Source organism: Leuciscus leuciscus (assembly GCF_965113295.1).
Source record: "Leuciscus leuciscus genome assembly, chromosome: 16".
NCBI lineage: Eukaryota > Metazoa > Chordata > Actinopteri > Cypriniformes > Leuciscidae > Leuciscus > Leuciscus leuciscus.
The window spans coordinates 16,093,434-16,113,569 of record NC_138740.1 but is presented as its reverse complement, the minus strand read 5'-3'; the positions used below and the strand labels follow the sequence as shown (position 1 = coordinate 16,113,569).

Below are 20,136 nucleotides of genomic sequence, written 5' to 3'. Positions count from 1 at the left end.
GACAATGATGTGTTTATTTCTTTGAAAATTGTTTTGTCAGGTAATGTGCCATAGCAGAACGGGCCACACTTTGCATTTATAATGTGTTCACACACTAATGGAAAGTCAGAGGTGTGAAGGAGGGGTGGAGACAGGACAGAGATGGGCAATAAAAGGGTGTGTATTTGTTTTCCATGCCCCATTAGGCCTATTTCCCTTGTTGTCTCTCTGGTCAAAGGGCATGAAAGTATCATCTGAGTTTACTTTTAGGAAGTGAACAGGTGAAGTCATTTCCTTTCCTCTTCTCACATGACTTCTCTAGCATGTGATTACAGTTTTTCCCCATGGAAACTAAACTAAACTAATTAAAATAGCACCCTGGGGATTCGTTTCTTGATGAAGCAAGTGCATGACTGCAAAAGTGAACGGTATCAGTGTATCAGAAGAAAACAAGTACTGATTTATTACTGAAATTGGCAGTGGTTCTGAATATTTACGAAGTCCCGTTCAGGTTCAGAAATGAAATGATAGGAAAATATGCAATAAATGAATGTATGTAATGTGTAAAGTATTACAGAGTATTGGATCACTTGTGCAAAGTGAAGATAAAAAAAAAAAAAATGTTTCTTGAGCGGCAAATCAGCATATAGAATAATTTCTGAAGGATCATGTGACACTGAAGACTGAATTAATGATACTGAAAATTCTGCTTTACCATCACAGGAATAAATTACATTTTAAAATATATTTATATGGAAAATAGTTATTTTAAATTGTAAAAAATATTTCACAATATTACTATATTTATTGTATTTTTGATCAAATAAATTCAGCCTTGTGATAAATATATATACAAACATTCTGCTGTGCTAGGCAGATGCTAATCAAATGGCTTTTCATTTTTTAATTCAACTTTTAAGCAAAATTTTTTTTTTATGATTCCAATGTAGTTTCTAATAAAAATTATTTAGAAAAAAATTAACAAAATACAAATGTATTTCCACTAGTGGTTTCAGACATTTGAACTACTCTATAAGAATCAGATTTTAAATGGAGGACAGTGAGGGAAGAATAGAATATAGCAAGTAAAAGTTAAGTTATGTATCACTACATTAAAATAACTGTAACATATTTTACATTCCCTCTTTAAAGTCTAAAGAACACAAAAACAAAACCTACAATATGACTGTCCATACATGTTTTGATAAATGTTGAGACTGAGATGTTCTGAAGCACTCATGTTCTGGCTCCTTCATTTAACAATACCAACAACAAACATATTATTGGTAACAAGTTTATTGTAATAGCTATGCTAAGGTTCTGGGCTGGTCTGTTTATGGACAGAATCAACAGTATTGTAATTGTAACATGTTAGCGATTAGCATACTAGCTTCTCCTGTAAAATCCATAGCAGAGGACACATGCTGGGACGTGGACAATAGAGGACAACGTGGAGGCGATGAGCAATGAATGTGCAGACGTCTTTCAGAGCAGGTCGGCAGAAGTGATCTTATGTCAGCTACTGCTGGGGTCAAAGGTCAGAGAGACAGGAGACAGAAAAGCTGACTTTTCCCCTGTAACCCTCTGTTCTCTTCCCACACTGCCATAGCTTGTGTTGAAGGAATGTTCCAGATTCAAAACAAGTTGCTTTATCAACAGATTACCACAGACAAATAATGTTTGAACCATTCCTTAGTTTGTAGAAGCACATTTTTGTAGCCTAAATTGTATTTACAATAATGCATCTGGAGGGTTTAAAAGCATAAATATGATGCGTATTTGTTGACAAACTGATATAGCTTCTTCTGTTTAAAAATGTGTTAATTGTTTAAAAAAGGCTTCAGTGGTGTTCAATGTGGTAGATTTCTGGTCATAACCAACATAACTCTTATAAGAGTATTTTTCTCTATTTTTGAACCAAAGGTTACATACTTTACCTGTTTTACATGGACATCACAGAGGATCAAATATGATGATGGCTTGATGAAATTAGAGAAAGGGCCATTATTCCTTGACCATTTCCACCCCCGTGTCCAGCTATCAGGGGTCAGTGTGTGGGCCGAACATCAGCCCAAAGTGACCCCATACCAAGATCTTCTTGACTTGTTGACTTAGTTTTAAACATGCTGACTCGGGATATTGTTCATTCATCATGTTTTAAGATCTATAGTATGGTATTCATACACAATCCGCCCCCAAAAAACAAAACAAATTTATACACACTCTGTTCAAAAGTTTGGGGTTGGTGCGATTTTTTTATTGATTTTTTTTTAAAGAAAATGTTAGGCTACTTTTATTCTGCAAGGACAAATTAAATTGATCAAAAGTGACAGTAAAGGCATTTACATTGTACATTATAAAATGTCAAATGCTGTCCTTGTGTACTTTCTACGAAAATTCAACTTTGCACACAGGAATAAATTACATTTTAATACATATATATATATATATATATATATATGTGTGTGTGTGAGTGTGTGTGTGTGTGTGTGTGTGTGTGTGTGTGTGTGTGTATTTCACAATGCTACTGTTTTCACTGTATTTTTTATCACATGAATGTAGCCTTGGTGAGCAACAATTCTTATCCGCCCCAAACTTTTGAACAGTTGTAGTCAGTAATAGCGCATTGCACATTTCACCAACCAAATAGAGCAGAATATTGTGAATAAAATGCATGATGATCTACTAAAAGACTACTTTACATATAATGGATGCATTTACACTTCAAAGAATTACAACAAAATGTTATTCCAGTGAATTCGCTCCACAGAGTCTTTAAAAAAAAAAAAAAACATTTGCAGGACAATTCCCATAATTTCTCAAAGGTGATAGTGTAGTACCATATTGTTATAATATCCTTATAAAATTGCTGTCTGATTTATGACTGATTTATGATTTATTTTGGTTTCTAAAGCCATTTTTAGCTTTTGCCAGAAGATCTTAGTATCTTCTCCAGGTTTGGGCCAGCGGAGGTAAGTTTGTTTCTTCACCAGCTTCCGCATCCTGTGGTACGGAGAGAGCTGATGTGTGGGAATATCCTCCAGGAACACCAGAACCAGCACATCCTTCTGCTCATCGAAGAGTCTGAAGCTCGCCATCTGGACCTCGCTTGAACACCAGTTGCTCTTCAGGTAGTTTCTAGTGATCAGGCAGATGGTCTTGCGGCTGCTGTATATGCCATCAATGATGTTTTCTATTATTGGCCTTCCTGGTTCAAAGTCTCGGTGGTGAAGGCACAATCTCCAGCCTTGTTCTCCTTCTAATTTGGGAATGAGTTCCTCCGTGACCCAAGGCTCATCTTGGGTGTTGTAGGAAATGAAGGCGTCGTACTGGAACCTTGAACCGTTCCGCTTCTTCTTGCTGTCGTAAAAGAAGGCTAAGAGGAGGTAGTAGGCATAAATCACCTGATAGCGCAGAAACTGCCAGACAAACGAACAGACGAGGGTGAGAACGACCACAATACTGCTGCAAAGAAAGCAGATGAAGTCGATTTTGAAGGCGCAGGATTCGGTGTCGAAAGCGGACAAGCTCATGCCTCGTAAGGAACGAGGATAGCTACACGTGTACTTGTTGAAATAAAACACCTGAGTAGAATTACTTTTCACGGCCCACTCAAAGAAGAACTCATTGTGACAGTCGCAAGTGAACGTGTTTTTCTGCAAGTCGAGGACTTCTAGTCGAGGCAGTGACTGAATCAGAGTTTGGTTGATCGCGTCAATCTCATTGCCCTGGGCTCTTAAGGTGGAGAGTCTAGAGAGATTTGCATTCAACAGGAAGTTCAGTGAGCGAAGCTGCGTTCTAGAAAGGATGAGTTTGGTTAGCCTCGAAATGGGGTGGAAGGTCTCGGCCGGGATGGAGTTGTCTTCAGACAGTGCGTTCTTGGATAGATCCAAGAACCAGAGCTGGGGGCTGAACTTGAATGTATCAGGATTTAGATGACAAAGATTTGTGTTTCCAGCGTAAAACATTTCCAAGGAGGATAAACCTTGAAGCAGATTTGAGGGTATTTTGCCGATTCCACGGCGTTGACTGTGAAGGGTCAATACCCTGAGTTGCTTCAGCTCCTTAAAAGGAGGGTGTCTCAATGTATCATCTGTAAATAAAATGCTGTTGGCGTACAAATCCAAATTTTGGAGGTTGGGTATGCCTGAGAACACATTCAGGTGTTTGATTAATGTTCTAGCTGTTATTTTGTTTGATGACAGAAACAGAGAGGTCAGGTTCTTCAGTTCTCCAAAAGCATGGGCCTCAATCTCTGAAATCTGATTGTCTTGTAAGGTCAAACTGGTTAACTGTGACAACTTTCTAAAAGTGTATTTTTTTATTTTGCTTAGCTTATTAAAATTAATTTGCAGATCCTTCAGGGAATGTGGCCCTTTGCTGAAAGCATCGTCGATGCTTAAAAGATTATTTGTCCCAAGCTTTAGGACTTCAAGACTCGTGAGGTCCTTGAACAAACAGGAATTAATGAGTGAAATTTTATTACTATACAAGTACAGAGTCTTCACCTGTGTTAAATTGGCAAAGTCATCACAGGTGAGCTCTTTGATGCGGTTTCTACTGAGATCTAGGAACTCAAGAGTGGAGAGAGTTTGAAAGGAGTTCGTTATTCGAGTCAGATTATTGATTTGCAGAAGCAGTTTTTTTAGTTGGGTAAAACCTCGGAACATAGTCTGCGATAACTTGGATATTTCATTTTCTCCTAAATCCAATTCCGTCAGGTTAGAACAGGGATCAAACATGTGGTCGGCGAGGTGTTTTATTTTGTTAGTATTTAGCCGTACAACTCTTAGCGTTGGAGAACATGCGCTCAGCAGAAGCTTGGTCTTGTTGAGCTCAACGTTTCTATTAAGCCTGATTTTATTCAATGAATTCTTGAAGCTCAGAAGCACATCATCAACACGCTGGGGTGATATATGAACATTCATGAAGTATAATGTTTGCACTGAGGTCAAATATGTCTTTTCTGTAACATTCCATGTCATGGTCCCATTTTGACCGCAATAGGATAAATCAAGGTGCTCGAGGGATGGAAATATATTGTCAGTGAGCTGAAATGTTGCAAAAGGGTTGTTGGACAAATCAAGCCTTTTTAACGACAAGGGCTTTGTTGCCATCTCATACGAGTTGAAAACATCAAAATGGTTGCTTCCGATGTAGAGTTCCTCCAAACATGGTGGTGCAAGAACCGGCTTCACTCGGTCTATGTAGTGGAGGTGGTTTTGTGTTAGGTTCAACACCTTTAAATTCTGAAGCGTGCTGAAAGATGACTCTTCAATGTCTTTGATATTGTTGTTATCCAGACGTAGCACTAGCAGGTTGCTAAGGCCGCGTAGCATCCCGCTTGAGACTACTTTCAGTCTGTTGCGGGCCAGATTGAGATGGGTCAAGTTGGAAAGATTGTCAAGTGCGCCCTCTTGAATTTTTGAGATCTTATTGTTGGATATGTTCAAGTCCTGTAAGTTTGACAAATGCTTGAAGTCTCCAATCTGGATCTGTGCAAAAGCATTGAAGGAAATATCTAAAATCCGGGTATTTAGGGGTACCCACGGAATCCTGAAAAAGCCCATTCTGTAGCAAAGCACTTTCGGCTGCGTGTTTTTAAGGGGAGTGCTGATAGTGCAGTTATTTAAGGAAAATGCACTACATGGGGAAATGAAACCACAGAAGGCAATACATAATGTGATTTGTTGTAGTGTTCCCATGTTTTTTCTTGATTCTTTTTTCATGTCAAACAGGAGATACATTGGATTCGCCTTGAATTTTCTCTCTCTTTGAAATGTATTTATTCTGTGCTCTTCACGCAGCAGTGTTTGACTTTGAATTTCCTACAAATAAAAAATAATAAATTAATTATTTAAAATTACTACATAAAAAAATAAAATAAAATAAAAACAGTGCTGTCAAATCGATTAATCGCAATTAATCACATCTAACATAAAAGTTTTTTTATATGAGATATATGTGTGTATATATATAATTATATTATGTGTGTGTGTGTGTGTGTGTGTGTGTGTGTGTGTGTGTGTGTGTGTGTGTGTGTGTGTGTGTGTGTGTGTGTGTGTCTGTGTATATATACATATACACACATATGTACAGTATATACAGTCATGGTCAGAATTAATGGCACCCCTGGTAAATATGATCAAAACTGGCTGTAAAAAATAAATCTGCACTGTTTATCCTTTTGATCTTTCATTAAAAAAATTTGCTAAATTCTAACCTTTCATTTAAGTAAAATAATTGAAAGTGGGGGGGAAATCACATTATGAAATAAATGTGTTTCTCCAAAACACGTTGGCCACAATTATTGGCACCCTTTTATTAATAAATACTTTTTGCAATCTCCTTTTGACAAGATACCAGCTCTGAGTGTTCTCCTATAATACCTGATGAGTTTGGGGAACAACTGACAAGAGATCAGAGACCATTCCTCCATACAGAATCTCTCCAGATCCTTCAGATTCCCAGATCCATGTTTGTGCTTCTTCTCTTCAGTTCAGCCCACTCAGCAGGTCAGGGAACTGGGACGGTCATGGCAGAAGCTTCATTTTGTGCTCCCTAACACATTTTTTTGTTGATTTTGATGTTTGTTTTGGATCGTTGTCCTGATGGAAGATCCGACCACGGCCCATTATAAGATTTCTAGCAGAAGGTGTCAGGTTTTGATTTTTTATCTGTTGATATTTGATAAAATCCACGATGCCATGTATCTGAACAAGAAGTCCAGGACCTCCAGCAGAAAAATATGCCCACAACATTAAAGATCCAACGGTATATTAAATTGTACACATGGGGTACTTTTTATCCTTGTGTGCACCAAACCCATCTAGCGTGTTTGCTGGCAAAAAGCTATTTTTTTTTGTTTCATCTGACCACAGAACCCTGTGCCGTTTGAAGTTCCAGTCATGTCTGTCAATTGAATTTGCTGGAGTTTGTTTTTGGAGGAGCGAGGAGCATTTTTTTTTGAAACCCTCCCAAACAACATGTGGGGATGTAGGTTTTTTTTTTGTTTTTTTGGGGGGGCTTTCTGACCCCCAAGACTCAACTAATCTCTGCAATTCTCCATCTGTGATTATTGAAGAGTCTTTGGCCACTCAAACTTTCATACTCACCGTGCATTAAGGCAATATAGACACACGTCCTCTTCCTGGCAGATTCTTAACATCTTTAGTTGATTGGAACTTCTTAATTATTGCCCTGATGGTCAAAATGGGGATTTTCAATTCTTTAGCTATTTTCTTACAGCCACTTTCTATTTTGTGATGCTCAACAATCTTTTGCTGCACATCAGAACTATATTCTTTGGTTTTACTCATTGTGGTGAATGATTAAGGGGATTTGGCCTTTGTGTTTCCTCATATTTAAACTCCTGTGAAACAAGAAGTCATAGCTGGACAATTTCATGTTCCCAGTCACCCTGGTGTGCTAAAAAAGGTCAATATTAATGGGAATATACTTCAGAGATATTTTACTATAAAATAAAATAAATAGAATAAAAAATTCTAGGGGTGCCAATAATTGTGGCCAACGTGTTTTGGAGAAAAACATTTATTTCATAATGTGATTTCCCCCCCACTTTCAATTCTTTTACTTCAATGAAAGGTTAGAATTTAGCATTTTTTTTGAATGAAAGATCAAAAGGATAAACAATGCAGATTTATTTTTTACAGCCAGTTTTGATCATATTTACCAGGGGTGCCATTAATTCTGACCATGACTGTATGTGTAATATGTGTGTGTATATACATTATACAGTATACACACACACACACACACACACACACGCACACACACACACACACACACACACACACACACACACACACACACACACACACACACACACACACACACACACACACACACACACACACACACACACACACACACATATATATATGCCTGTATATTACTGTATATTATTGTATTTATATATGTATATTATAAATATATATTATAAATATATATATATATATATATATATATATATTTATAATATACATATATAAATACAATAATATACATATATAAATACAATAATATACAGTCAAACCAAAAAATAATCAGGCACCAGTTTTTTTTGTTTTTTGTATTATTATTTTTTTACTAGTGGGTGCAGGACACTATAGTTCATTTATGTAAGTGAGGATAGCAAAATAAAGTAAACTGTGACATATTATACCCAAAATTTCTTCATACAGTGGACTACCAGTAAAATGTATACAAATTTGGGACCAAAAATTATTCAAACACTTTGACCTGACCATGTTTTACTTAAGTGTTTATTGCTAGTGCGACCTTTTTACACCACAGACTGAACAAAATGAAGCATTGCTTGGTAATTTGTTGACCTAAATTGGTATTATCTAATTGTGTAGTTAAATTTAACAGCTGACAGCTATTCAACATAATTCATTTGTGAGACAGTCTAACAGAAGGATGGCCAAAACCAGTGAAATATCAACTGATTTGATAACTCTGAGATCTTGCCATATTTTATTACCATTTTCAAACTATAGCGAATAAACTGTGATAATGTGAGAAATGTTTAAGGTGTCTGAATACATTTAGGGTTTGACTGTATACACACATATATTATGTAAACACAAACTGTTAGATTCGATTAATTGCGATTATTCGATTTGGCAGCACTACAAAAATTACATAAATTATACATTTAAAAGTAATACACAGTAGTAAAAACTGAAAGATAAGTTAACTTTTGCATAGATAATTGTGAGAAATTACAATGAAGTGAATCAGTAAATAATTATATATCAAAAGGTTGATGTTGTCATATTTGCTGTAAAATGGCGAGGCAACCTGAACCTCTCGCAAATATAACAGAGAAACACAACCTGCAATACTTCATTCCATCAGCATAAGCACAAGAGAAAGACTAACTCTCTGTTTCTGCAGTTTTACTTCAGTTTACTTGCAGTTTTCCTGCAAAATTACTACAGTTTTTAGAATAGAAAACTCACAAACATATGCCTCCAACCGTACTGATATACAGAAATAAAACATCTTACTCACTCACAAAGGTTCACCTCTTCATTGAGTTCAAAACAAAAGGCTGATATTGTGTGTTTATGTTGTCTAGCAGGAAGTGAAGTTATCTGTGGGAGGAAAAAAAGCTGAAGTAAAACCTATACATCCACACACCTAGCTTCACACCTACAACACATGTGACATATGAACCTAACTGTGTTAGTGTTTCATATCATTTGATCATGTACAGGTTTGAGTGCTCAGCCAGTATTATCATGTGATGTGTCTGTTGTCATTCTATGGTCATGAAATAGTTATCCTTTGGATGTGACCAACTTGAAGACAATGAGTCACACAAACAGTGAAGTGAGTAATAGTACTTATCTCAATCACATGAGAAGTTGTTCTCTCTACTCTATTTCCTCCAGTCATAGGAAGAGTTTTATTTAAGTTAATGATTCATTACATTGGAATGTTGTGTTTAAACTCTCTTTTGCTCACACTCTTCTTGACGGTTATTACAATAAAATCGTCTCAGGGTATTGCAACACACCTGTTTTGGTGCCTGGCAACATTTTAGATAAGAGGATCTCCAAAGAGAATAAAATAACAAAATCACCTGTCCAAGTCTTCAATTAATTTGTTACAAGATCATACAATTTTACCCCCAAAAGAATTGTAAAACAAACACAGACATCTGTATTAATACTGTTAAAGTTATCTTTGCACTATTATAATAATAAGAACTCACGTATTATATTGTCAATTTATAATTTGTAAAAAATAATAATATATATTTTTTATAAATAAATGCACTTACATTTGTTTATTTATTTATTGGTTGATACTGATTCCTGTTACATTGACATTTATTATAATTGTACAATAAATGTAGGGAAAAAAGAGGCAGGAATTTATAGAAGATTTACACACAAAAATGGATGTTTAAAAAAACTTTAAAAAAGGAAACAGCGCTCTCTTGTGATAGACTAAAGAAACAAAAAAGGCGTAATAGTTGAACGCCGAGAGCGTGTTAGTTAAATCTAGATCGACTATTCACGTCTTTCACTGTATCAATGGACGCCGTAGACTTGTTTAGAAAGCTTGGGTCTGGAGCAAAGTTTGATCTGAAAAGGTTTGCTAAAGATGCAGAGAGGTTTAAGGTAGGTTTTGATGCAAAGTACATAATACATTTAACGTATGCTGGGCTGCCTTTTTATAAAACGAAAGAAATACGTAAATTTCGACTTGAAATGCTGCCACATGGCTAACATGTGTTTTCATTTCCCATTGAATGTCTATGGAAGAGCTAGTGCTAATCCGAATGAACCCAAACAACGCTAATAGAGTGCTTTAACAAGTAGAATGAGGTAGTAATGGACATTTTCCACATTTTAAACGTCATTAGTTTGGTTACTGCGTTGCACAGCCAGTAGAAACAGGAATATTGGTTGTTACTGTACTACAGTAACGTTACTAAATAAACATGTTCATTTGATCACTATTAATTCTTGTGTAACTCTCCTCTCAGGTAGTGAAGTCTCAGAGCAAGAACAGCTCACAACAGCTGGCTGAAACCAGCTTTTTTGGCACAGAGACACAAGAGAATGCTTATCTGGAGTCCAGACTGAGTGAAGATGACGATGAAGAAGAAGAGAAAGAAGGGAGTGATGAAGAGCAGGCCTCTGGTAAACGGACACGTACTGAAGTGGATGAGCCAGTGAAGGCTGCACAGAAGAAAAAGAAAGGAGCTAAGAGAAAATCTGAAGGCAAGTCATCTTTCAATCTCTTCAGATTGCTAGCATGTCTATTATTGTTTTCTGACAGTTCTCTCTTCCTACTTTTGTGAAACAGAAACAGAACCTGAAAAAAGCGGGGAAGAGGGGATCCAGTGGATGTCATCGCAAGACACGGCGAAAGACCCCAAGAAAGAGTCCAAAGACAAGCTCTCTTTGAAAAGACTAAAGCAGCTTCATCAGGAGAAGGTATAATGTGTTAATATTAATCTTCTGTGGTCAGCCACTGTTGAATATTTTTGTTTAATACGGCTGATTAAAATTCTGACCGATGCTAATAATTTCCATAATATGGACAGTATTAAAATTTGATACTCTTTTGTCAACATAAATTACAACACTAAAATCTAAAATCATTTTTAAATGCTACAGGTGAATTTAGACATCACAACATTATAGTGTGCAGTATTAAAAATGGATATTCATTTTTATATTTGCATTTAACAGTGGCTTTAAATAATGAAGCGGTATTATTATTATATATAGTAGAGTAGAGAAATATTTACTTTGTGAAATATGGGGAATGAACATCACATATATATATATACATAAATAAATACATACATACATAAATAAATAAAACCAATAAAACAATATCAATACCAGCCAATCTTGATAAATAAAAAATCTGTCGCAAATAGAGGATGTGTCTTATAGGATCTATGCCACTGATTTGATGTGATCGAATGATGATTCAATTAAAACCCATTATTGTTTTAAACTGGCTGTGTGTGTTTTAGGTGAATCGGGTTCGTAACCAGAACCGGATTAACGTGCACGGGACAGACATTCCAGATCCCGTTTCCACTTTTGAGGAGCTGCAGAAGGAGTATGATCTGGACCCGCGAGTCATTCAAAACATCAAGACAGCGGGTTTCCAAACCCCCACACCCATTCAGATGCAGGCCATTCCCCTCATGATGCATGTATGACACGTGTCTGTTGGGTCAGATATAAATGTGTTTGTTTTCCTGATCCTAATTTGAGTGTTTTGATTCCATTGATCTGTTTGGTTTAGAAAAGGGACATCCTGGCATGTGCTCCTACAGGCTCTGGTAAGACTATGGCCTTCTGTCTGCCCCTGCTGGCCCACCTTCGCCAGCCACTCAACAAGGGTTTCAGAGCCCTCATCATCTCCCCCACCAGAGAGCTCGCCACTCAGGTAAACGCTCAATAAGTTAATAATTGCTGTATGCCACATCAAATAATCTACATGTCGCTGACTGTTTAAACGGATTGACTTACGTACTGACTGCGATAATGACTTGCATCTTATTTTGTCTCTAGACTCACAGAGAGTTGCTCAAACTGTCAGAAGGAGTGGGCTTCAGAGTTCACATGATCAATAAAGGAGTTGATGCTGTGAAAAAATATGGGCCCAAGTCAGCTAAGAAATTTGGTATGTTTTGGCACACAGGCTCTATGAATCCTCATATTTATGTTTTATTTCTATCATTATAACTCTCGGAAGAGTTTAGTCAAGTGTCAAGTCGTCTAAACGTCGTCTTTAAATGTAAAAATGTAATTAATGTAAAAACTTTATGTGCAATTTACATGTTTGCGTTTTTGAGTGTTGATTATTATACCTAAAAACAAATAACAATTAAATGTAATAGTTGGACTTTGTTGTTAATTGTAGCCTTTATTATAGTCATCTGCAAGTAACTGTGCTCCCTATATAGTTTATAGCATTAGCTGAAATATTTTTTTTATCTTTAATTTTCCTTTTTAATCCTTTTTTTTTTTTTTTTTTTTAATCCTTTTGTTTTCCAGATATATTGGTTACGACTCCTAACAGATTGATATATTTATTAAATCAAGACCCTCCTGCGATCAACTTAAGTGGGTGAGTGATTTGCAAAAGCGCTGTAGTTTAGTATAAGTAAATCTCTTCAAGATAAATACATTAAAGTATTCATTCTGTGTGTTGATTTCTCAAGTTCACCATCAAACACAGAAAACCAGTAGCTTCCTCTCTAGCATGAATGTGTGTTTGCTGTCTGTAGTGTGGAGTGGCTGGTGGTGGATGAGTCTGATAAGCTCTTTGAGGATGGGAAGAGGGGTTTCAGAGAGCAGCTCGCCACTATCTTCTTGGCCTGCTCTTCTCCCAAAATCTGCCGGGTTCTCTTCAGCGCAACCTTTGCCATAGACGTAGAGAAATGGTGCAAACTCAACCTAGACAACCTCGTGTCTGTCAACATTGGACCCAGGTATCGAAACACATCATGTCATTTGCTTTGAGTTACGAGCTGAAGTTTTAATGCTTATTTGTAGTAAAAGTTATAACTATTTTGGTTGGAAGCTTGTAAAGACAGCGATAGGACAAAATACATCAATAAATAACAACATGTTGAAATGAAACTAGTAGGGTTGAATTAAACGCATACCTGATTGTCTCCGTCCACAGAAACTCTGCCGTTGATACTGTGGAGCAGCAGCTGCTGTTTGTGGGTTCAGAAAATGGAAAGCTACTGGCCATGAGAAACCTTATAAAGCAGGTCAGTGAAGTTCTCACTTCAGTTATTTGGATGAGCAACTATCAGGTCTTACCTCATAGCAAAAAAGAAATAAAGATCCTGAATTTCACCAGACGCATCATAAGGAGAAGTGTTTTTTTTTAGCACTACGATCGTCATAACGTCACAGAATTTCCTTTCAGGGTTTTTTGCCGCCAGTGTTGATCTTTGTTCAGTCTATTGACCGTGCCCGAGAGCTCTTCCATGAGCTGGTGTACGAGGGGATAAACGTGGACGTGATCCATGCGGATCGTACACAACAGCAGGTGATTAAACCAGACCAGATTTTCATTCAAATAAAGGCATTATTAATCATTTATTAAAATGTTAACATTAATTATGCATAATTTGCTGTTACTAATATAAGAAGTACATGTAACAGGGACACTATAAAATTAAGTGTTACCTAGGGCTGTCACTAACTCTTTTTTTTTTTGGTAATCGATTATTTTGACGATTAATAGAGTAATCAGATTTTTTTTTTTGTGGTAACAAAAATAGACCTAAGTAATTACTTAAAAAATGACTTAAAGTGCCCCATTATGCTATTTTAAAGTTTCCTAATGTTGTTTTGGAGTCTTCTACAGGTTTACATGCATCAAAGGTCAAAAAACTGTTTAATTTTCTCATAATATACATTTGCACATCACCACGTTTTCAGTGATTCTCAAACGACTCGTCAGATGAATCAATCTCTCTAAATCCCTTCTTGAACTCCAAGTGAGAGTTTAAACTTTTGAAATCGCAATGAACAACAATTTGTATATTTAGAAACATATTGATGTATTCTCTTTATAAATGCTTTACGTTACAAATCTGTTGAAATGGCGCGCGCGAGTTGTGTTCCCAGATGAACGTTATAAGCAACCCAAACTCACAGCATATGCAGAGATGGAGTTTGTTAACTGAGCTGCTCCACGCTTGTAACAGTGCAACACTTGAAACACAAAGCGCGACTGACTTTTTTACTATTTGCATTTCCAAATCCACGTTATTGAAAGCCCAAACTCCAGCACATGCAGAGACATCAGAGAGCATTTACTGTGAATGTAGACGCTGGAAGGAACACGTAACCTGCAAACATGTAAATAAAGCATTGGACTTCACTCTGAAACTCGCAGTGCATATATTTATTTAATTGAATCACGACCTTTGTAATTTCACAATAGCACTGTTATATTATGATTTTTAAATAGTTTTTATATATCGTGCAGTTTTATAACTCAGTCTAATAATGCGTTTCATGAATTCTTTTCTGTGGAATGCGGCTCTCCCGGTTAATCGACGGTAAATTTCAATCAAGGATTTTGTCAAATCGAGCACTCGAATTTAATCAAGGAATCATGACAGCCCTATTGTTACTGTTAGTTCATGTTAGCTCAGGTCTGTTAAATATTAACAGATACAACTTTTGATTTTAATAATGTATTGCTAAATGTTACAATTAATAATAAATGATTTTTCATTGAGTTTAACTTGCGTTAACAAATAGAACTATAGTCTACTTTGTTACCTATGGATATATACATTTTAATTTCTCTATTTAGTTTATAGCCCATTCTTATGACATAAAAAGTAATGTTTCTCCTTGTGTCTCTCATCAGAGGGACAATGTTGTGAGCAGTTTCCGTTCGGGGAAGATCTGGGTGCTGATCTGCACGGCTCTGCTGGCTCGTGGAATCGACTTCAAGGGCATCAACCTGGTTGTCAACTACGACTTTCCTACCACTGCTGTGGACTACATTCACCGGATCGGTGTGTGTCTGAGTAGAGGATATGAATTCATGTTGTGGAATTTTATTATACTTAGCTCGGTGCTTTATTTTCTTTGTAGGGCGAACAGGAAGAGCAGGACACAAAGGAAAGGCAATAACTTTATTCACAGAGGATGACAAGCCTCTCCTTCGCAGGTAATAACAGCACTGTTGAACTAGTTATTACAAGGTTAAATCATCATTTGACATTTTTTTTCTTATGGCAAAAGATGCGATAACTTCTCACTTTTTTGTTGTTATGGATCAGCATTGCTACTGTCATAAAGAAGGCTGGATGTCCTGTCCCTGACTACATGATCGGATTGAAGAAAATCAAACGGTGGGGTTACGCCGTTATATTATAGGCTATAGGCGTGTGTTTTCAGTTTATGTATACCATATTATATCACTTTCAAGAATCTGTCTACTGTCAGCTCCTTATTCATTACTGTGGTTTGGAGATAAAGCATGTCTAGCACGCCATCAAACGTCACATTATAATTTTTCACCACACAGGAAATTGAAACATCAGCTTGTGACAAAACCACCCAGACGGTCAACTATTCGCACAACGCCTCGCATGCTCTTCGAGAAAAAGATCGGCAAGGGAAAAAGGTTTGTTCAGGATCACCGTGCATATAGTGAAAAGAGTTTGTTTTAGCCTCACAGAATGAAAAGAACAGGACCAGAATGTAATTGATTTAATTATAATGGTGGTTTTTGTTTTTACTTTCACTGTTCATTTTCAGGAAAAAAAGAAAAGTTGCAGACAAAGAAGCAGAAGCAAAAGGCAAAGTATCAGAAGTTGTTTCTAACAGCTGATGTGGCACACCGTACAGACTGCTCATTTTTTCTATCCATCTTATTGTCTTTAATAAAATGAATGTTTACCAGTGTGTGTGAAGATCTTATTGTTGTGACATTCTGAAGTTGGAACAGAGCTTATTGAAACCTGTAGTGCTCTTCCAGTTTACAGCACATACAATATTTCCATGAGGTACTGGAAGAGGGTCCATTCAGAATGATTTGTTTTTATCAGATGAGACAGGCTTTTAAAAACAGGTCAGAGTCACAGGCCTGGTTTCACAGACAGGGCTTAGATTAAGCCAGGATTAGTTCTTGGTTCAATTAGGACATTTAAGTAGCTTTAATAAACATGCCTTAGAGAAAAACATTACTGGTGTGCATCTTAAGACAAAAGATATGTCGGTGCAAGTTGATTTCAGTTAAACCAGCTCAAACATGCATTTTAGTCTGGGACTAGACTTAAGCCTTGTCTGTGAAACTGGGGGCTAATGTCTATCTCTGATTTTTCATACTTGATTCAGAGCCAGCTCATAGACTTTATATCGATTTTGTCATAACTATGTATGGCACGTTTAAGCATTGTCATTTTTCGGTTCGCAGCCAATCAGATGTTGAGTGGGATTTAGAACTGTGAACTTTTCATTGCATTCATGTGTCCATTAAGACCCTGTTCAATGAAAGTATATTAAACGGTGTGTAAAACATTTGAGCTAAAACCATATTGTATCTGATTAATAACTTTATTAACTGGTGAATGCACAAAAAGTTTCAAACTTTTGTAACTTACTGTGTTATAACCCTTTTATTACTACATTTCCCGTTTTTCTTTTTAACAAAAGAAAAAAGAAGAAATGATATGAAAAGTCAAATTTTAAATAAACTACAGAAAAAACTGTGTTGGATGAAAACTTTTTGTTTTTGTAAGAACATGCTATCTGAGAATTACATTGATGTCAATGGATTTAATTAAATTCATTTGACTGCTCAAAAACTAAAAAAGTGAATAACATAATGTGTAAATCCTCAGCCTGGACCAAATGGACCAGAAAAGTGATATCTTATTTTGATAGTTTTGGTTCATTTGCACTAAAAACTATGCAATAAATTATGCATTTCTTTGGTTATAGGGGAAATCCCTACTTTGTGTGTGTAGCAAGACCATATGCTGGTATTGAGACACTACTATGTCTTAAAAATATTGTCTTGAAACCACATACCCTGTTGTTAATTGCCGTTTACATGCAAGTGTTATAGCTAAATTTATGTTCGAATTTAACATATTACATTTAAACAAGCCAAAAATGGTTTGTTACCATGTTCTTATTGACTCTTGGGGCACAATCAGACCTTCAGTTTCACTTCAATGTTGGACTGTTCGAAAGGCACAACGTTTCAGGAAAGGAACAGTCTAGCAAATAAATCAGAATTCCTGAGTGGCTCTTTATTTTCTTAATTTATTTTCTAAAGTTAAAAAGGCCTTTGTGTTCATTTTTTCTCATGTAAGACAATAGAGAATTGAAAAATTATATCTACTCAATTCTCAGAAGGAAATGATACAAAATATAATAATTTCAGTTTCAGCCTCTGCTTGAAATGGGATGTTCAAATGTTTAAAATGGGTTTAGCTGTTAAACTGAAATAATTATAATGTAATAAACCTACAGTTAATCCTCCATTTGCTGTAATGAGGTAATAGATAACATGATAAGTGTTATTGGGAACTTATCAGAAGTAACTGTTCAGATGTTGTTTGCTTGGTCATTTGCAGTGGGTTTTGGTTTTGCTGATCAGGGCATCCTGTGTTTTTGCTGGCTTGTAACAGTTTCATTTACTGCTAGATAACCACCACATATGCATTTCATGGACCAATCAATCTTTTTTTTATTTTTTTTATTTTGTGAGACCAAAAATAATGGAAGAACCTTCAGAAGACCCTTGAAGACCAACTAAAGGATTGAAGCCTCTTCCCTCATTGAGTTCAAGAAGAAAAGACATAAAACAGCAGCAAACTGGTTGGACTGACTGGAAGTGATCGACACAGAATACGGGTCACAGATAAGTTTGATTAAATTAAACATACAGCTTTTATTAATTTATTTATTGTACCTGTAATAGGCATGTAATAAATGTGTTGTTACACTATTAGACAATATTAGGCTAGTTATTTCAATACAAGTTTGTGACTTAAAAAATGTATGATTATATTAAGGAATAACTATAATATATACATTCATTATATAATTAAACAATATTTGTATAATTTAAAAAGTAGCATAAGGATTATTTTTTATTTGCTAGTCCTGTATTTTTTATTAGTGTTTTATTAGTCTTTGGAGGACCTTCGTTAGGCGGCGCACTTTCTTGCCGTGTTTTGTGAAACAGCACCGTTGTCATGGTATGTAAAAATATTGCTCATGAAATAGTTAATATTTCCATCAAAATCCATTTTATTAATCCATTTTTACTAATAAAGCAGATATTGATAATATTGGGTAATTGAAGCTTTTATTGTATGTGACAATGAGAGCAGCGCTACGTTTAGGTGACTGCAGAAAACAAAATGGTGCTGTTGCTACACTATTAGCCTTGTGGCTTTTCTACGCCGCATGTTACGTGTGTATGTGTGTTTAGAGTCAATCTGGCAAAATCTTATGTTTACTGTCATTATTATTTAGTTGCACATTTTTGGGATTCTTTTATTGTTTCTTGGACACTTGTTCATCCTTCAAGGTCATCAAATGGCTTAACCACTTAAATCAAGGCCTAGTGATGCCCTCTCAATATTATAGTATTGATTTTTTATTTTTTTATTTTGAATATTACTTTATAGCACATGCAGTATTAAACATGCTTTTTGTTCAACTTGTGGTGTAAGGGTTTAAGTTCTGGTCTGAAAACTGAAGGTTGGAAACCCACAAGGCCCGATGCACAAGCTATCGCAATCGCATATGATAAATTAAATAATATTATAATAATTATTACTTGAGCAACATGGTTTTTTAAGTCTTAATTGCCTTTTAACTTCCTTACAGTTCTCACTCTGAATTTGGGTCCTGCTAACTACAACATGTGTTTCATTTGCATTTGTCTGCAGGGTTTGAAATTCAGTTACCCCCATCCACCCACAGTGCGTCAAATTAAGGTACTTGAACTTTTACAGTACAGTGATTGTTTGTGAAATGGTTCATGTTTTTATATGAAGTCAGCAAAATGGCAGAAATCATTATTTAAAAAAAATATAACAGATCTGGCAATCATTACACTCCTTATTAGTATTATGTTGTTTAAAATCATGGCAATGAGGTAATCTCATAAAACTCTGGATTGTTTTCAAGAACTATGGTTACTTTTCATTAGGGCAACTATAGGATAATTTATAAGCTTTTTAGCCTGGATCCCATTAATTTAGGATGAAGCTATGACCTTTTTCTTCTCTGTAGATATGTTCAGTTGTAATAAACTAAAATAAAGTAAAATATTAATTCAGAAATGAAGAGCCAGCAATATTATTATAATTTAACACATTTGCAGTATATTCAAGAATATAGTTTATTTTAATTATATTTATTATTTATTCCAACTGAAAGGCGTGGCCGAGAGAGATCAACACACTGCAACTGAAGAAAATTCAAATTCAAACACCAGCAAACAGAAAACATCTTCATCAGTTTGACAACACGTGTGTTGCAAATACTCACGACGCAACTTATACAAACGCATTGCAAATACTCACAATGCAACCAAATACAGAAACGTGCTGCAAATACTCACAATGCAACCAAATACAGAAACGTGCTGCAAATAGCACAAAGCTCAACGTGCTGCAACTGAAGACAACGCACGCAAATAGAAAAATCCCCAGCAAATTAAGAAAACATCTTCATCAGTTTCACAACTGATGAATCGCATGAATCGCACTGCAAATACTCAAGGCAAACAAATACAAAAATCCACTGCAAATACTCACAAGGCATCAAATACAGAAACATGTAGCAAATACTTACAACTCAACCAAATACAGAAACACACTGCAAATACTCACAACGCAACCAAATACAGAAATGTACAGCAAATACTCACAACACAACCAAATACATAAATGTGCTGCAAATACTCACAATGCAACCAAATACATAAATGTGCAGCAAATGCTCACAACACAACCAAATACATAAATGTGCTGCAAATACTCACAACACAACCAAATACAGAAAAGTGCTGCAAATGCTCACAACACAACCAAATACATAAATGTGCTGCAAATACTCACAATGCAACCAAATACATAAA

At 35.9% G+C, this 20,136-nt stretch overlaps 2 protein-coding genes across 3 annotated transcripts; one reads left to right on the top strand and one right to left on the bottom strand.

The window, feature by feature from the left end:
* Positions 1-1,257: 1,257 nt before the first annotated feature.
* Positions 1,258-13,284, bottom strand: tlr22 (toll-like receptor 22). 2 transcript variants are annotated; one of them, XM_082140413.1, is made up of 3 exons: positions 13,157-13,284; positions 9,019-9,101; positions 1,258-5,807 (listed from the first exon to the last, which is right to left on the bottom strand). In XM_082140413.1, exon 3 carries the CDS (start codon positions 5,724-5,726, stop codon positions 2,838-2,840), a length of 2,889 nt encoding a protein of 962 aa, XP_081996539.1. In that variant the 5' UTR covers positions 5,727-5,807; positions 9,019-9,101; positions 13,157-13,284; the 3' UTR covers positions 1,258-2,837. The 2 variants fall into 2 exon arrangements, with proteins under 2 accessions (XP_081996539.1, XP_081996540.1); XM_082140414.1 differs by having other exon boundaries at positions 9,023-9,101.
* ddx52 (DEAD (Asp-Glu-Ala-Asp) box polypeptide 52) lies at positions 9,981-15,935 on the top strand. The gene is made up of 15 exons (XM_082140415.1): positions 9,981-10,140; positions 10,509-10,742; positions 10,828-10,958; positions 11,510-11,695; positions 11,788-11,931; positions 12,057-12,168; positions 12,543-12,615; positions 12,776-12,979; positions 13,177-13,267; positions 13,429-13,551; positions 14,890-15,040; positions 15,120-15,195; positions 15,308-15,379; positions 15,556-15,654; positions 15,789-15,935. The coding sequence occupies exons 1-15, from the start codon at positions 10,050-10,052 to the stop codon at positions 15,859-15,861; spliced, it is 1,860 nt and encodes a 619-aa protein (XP_081996541.1). The 5' UTR covers positions 9,981-10,049; the 3' UTR covers positions 15,862-15,935.
* Positions 15,936-20,136: the final 4,201 nt, after the last annotated feature.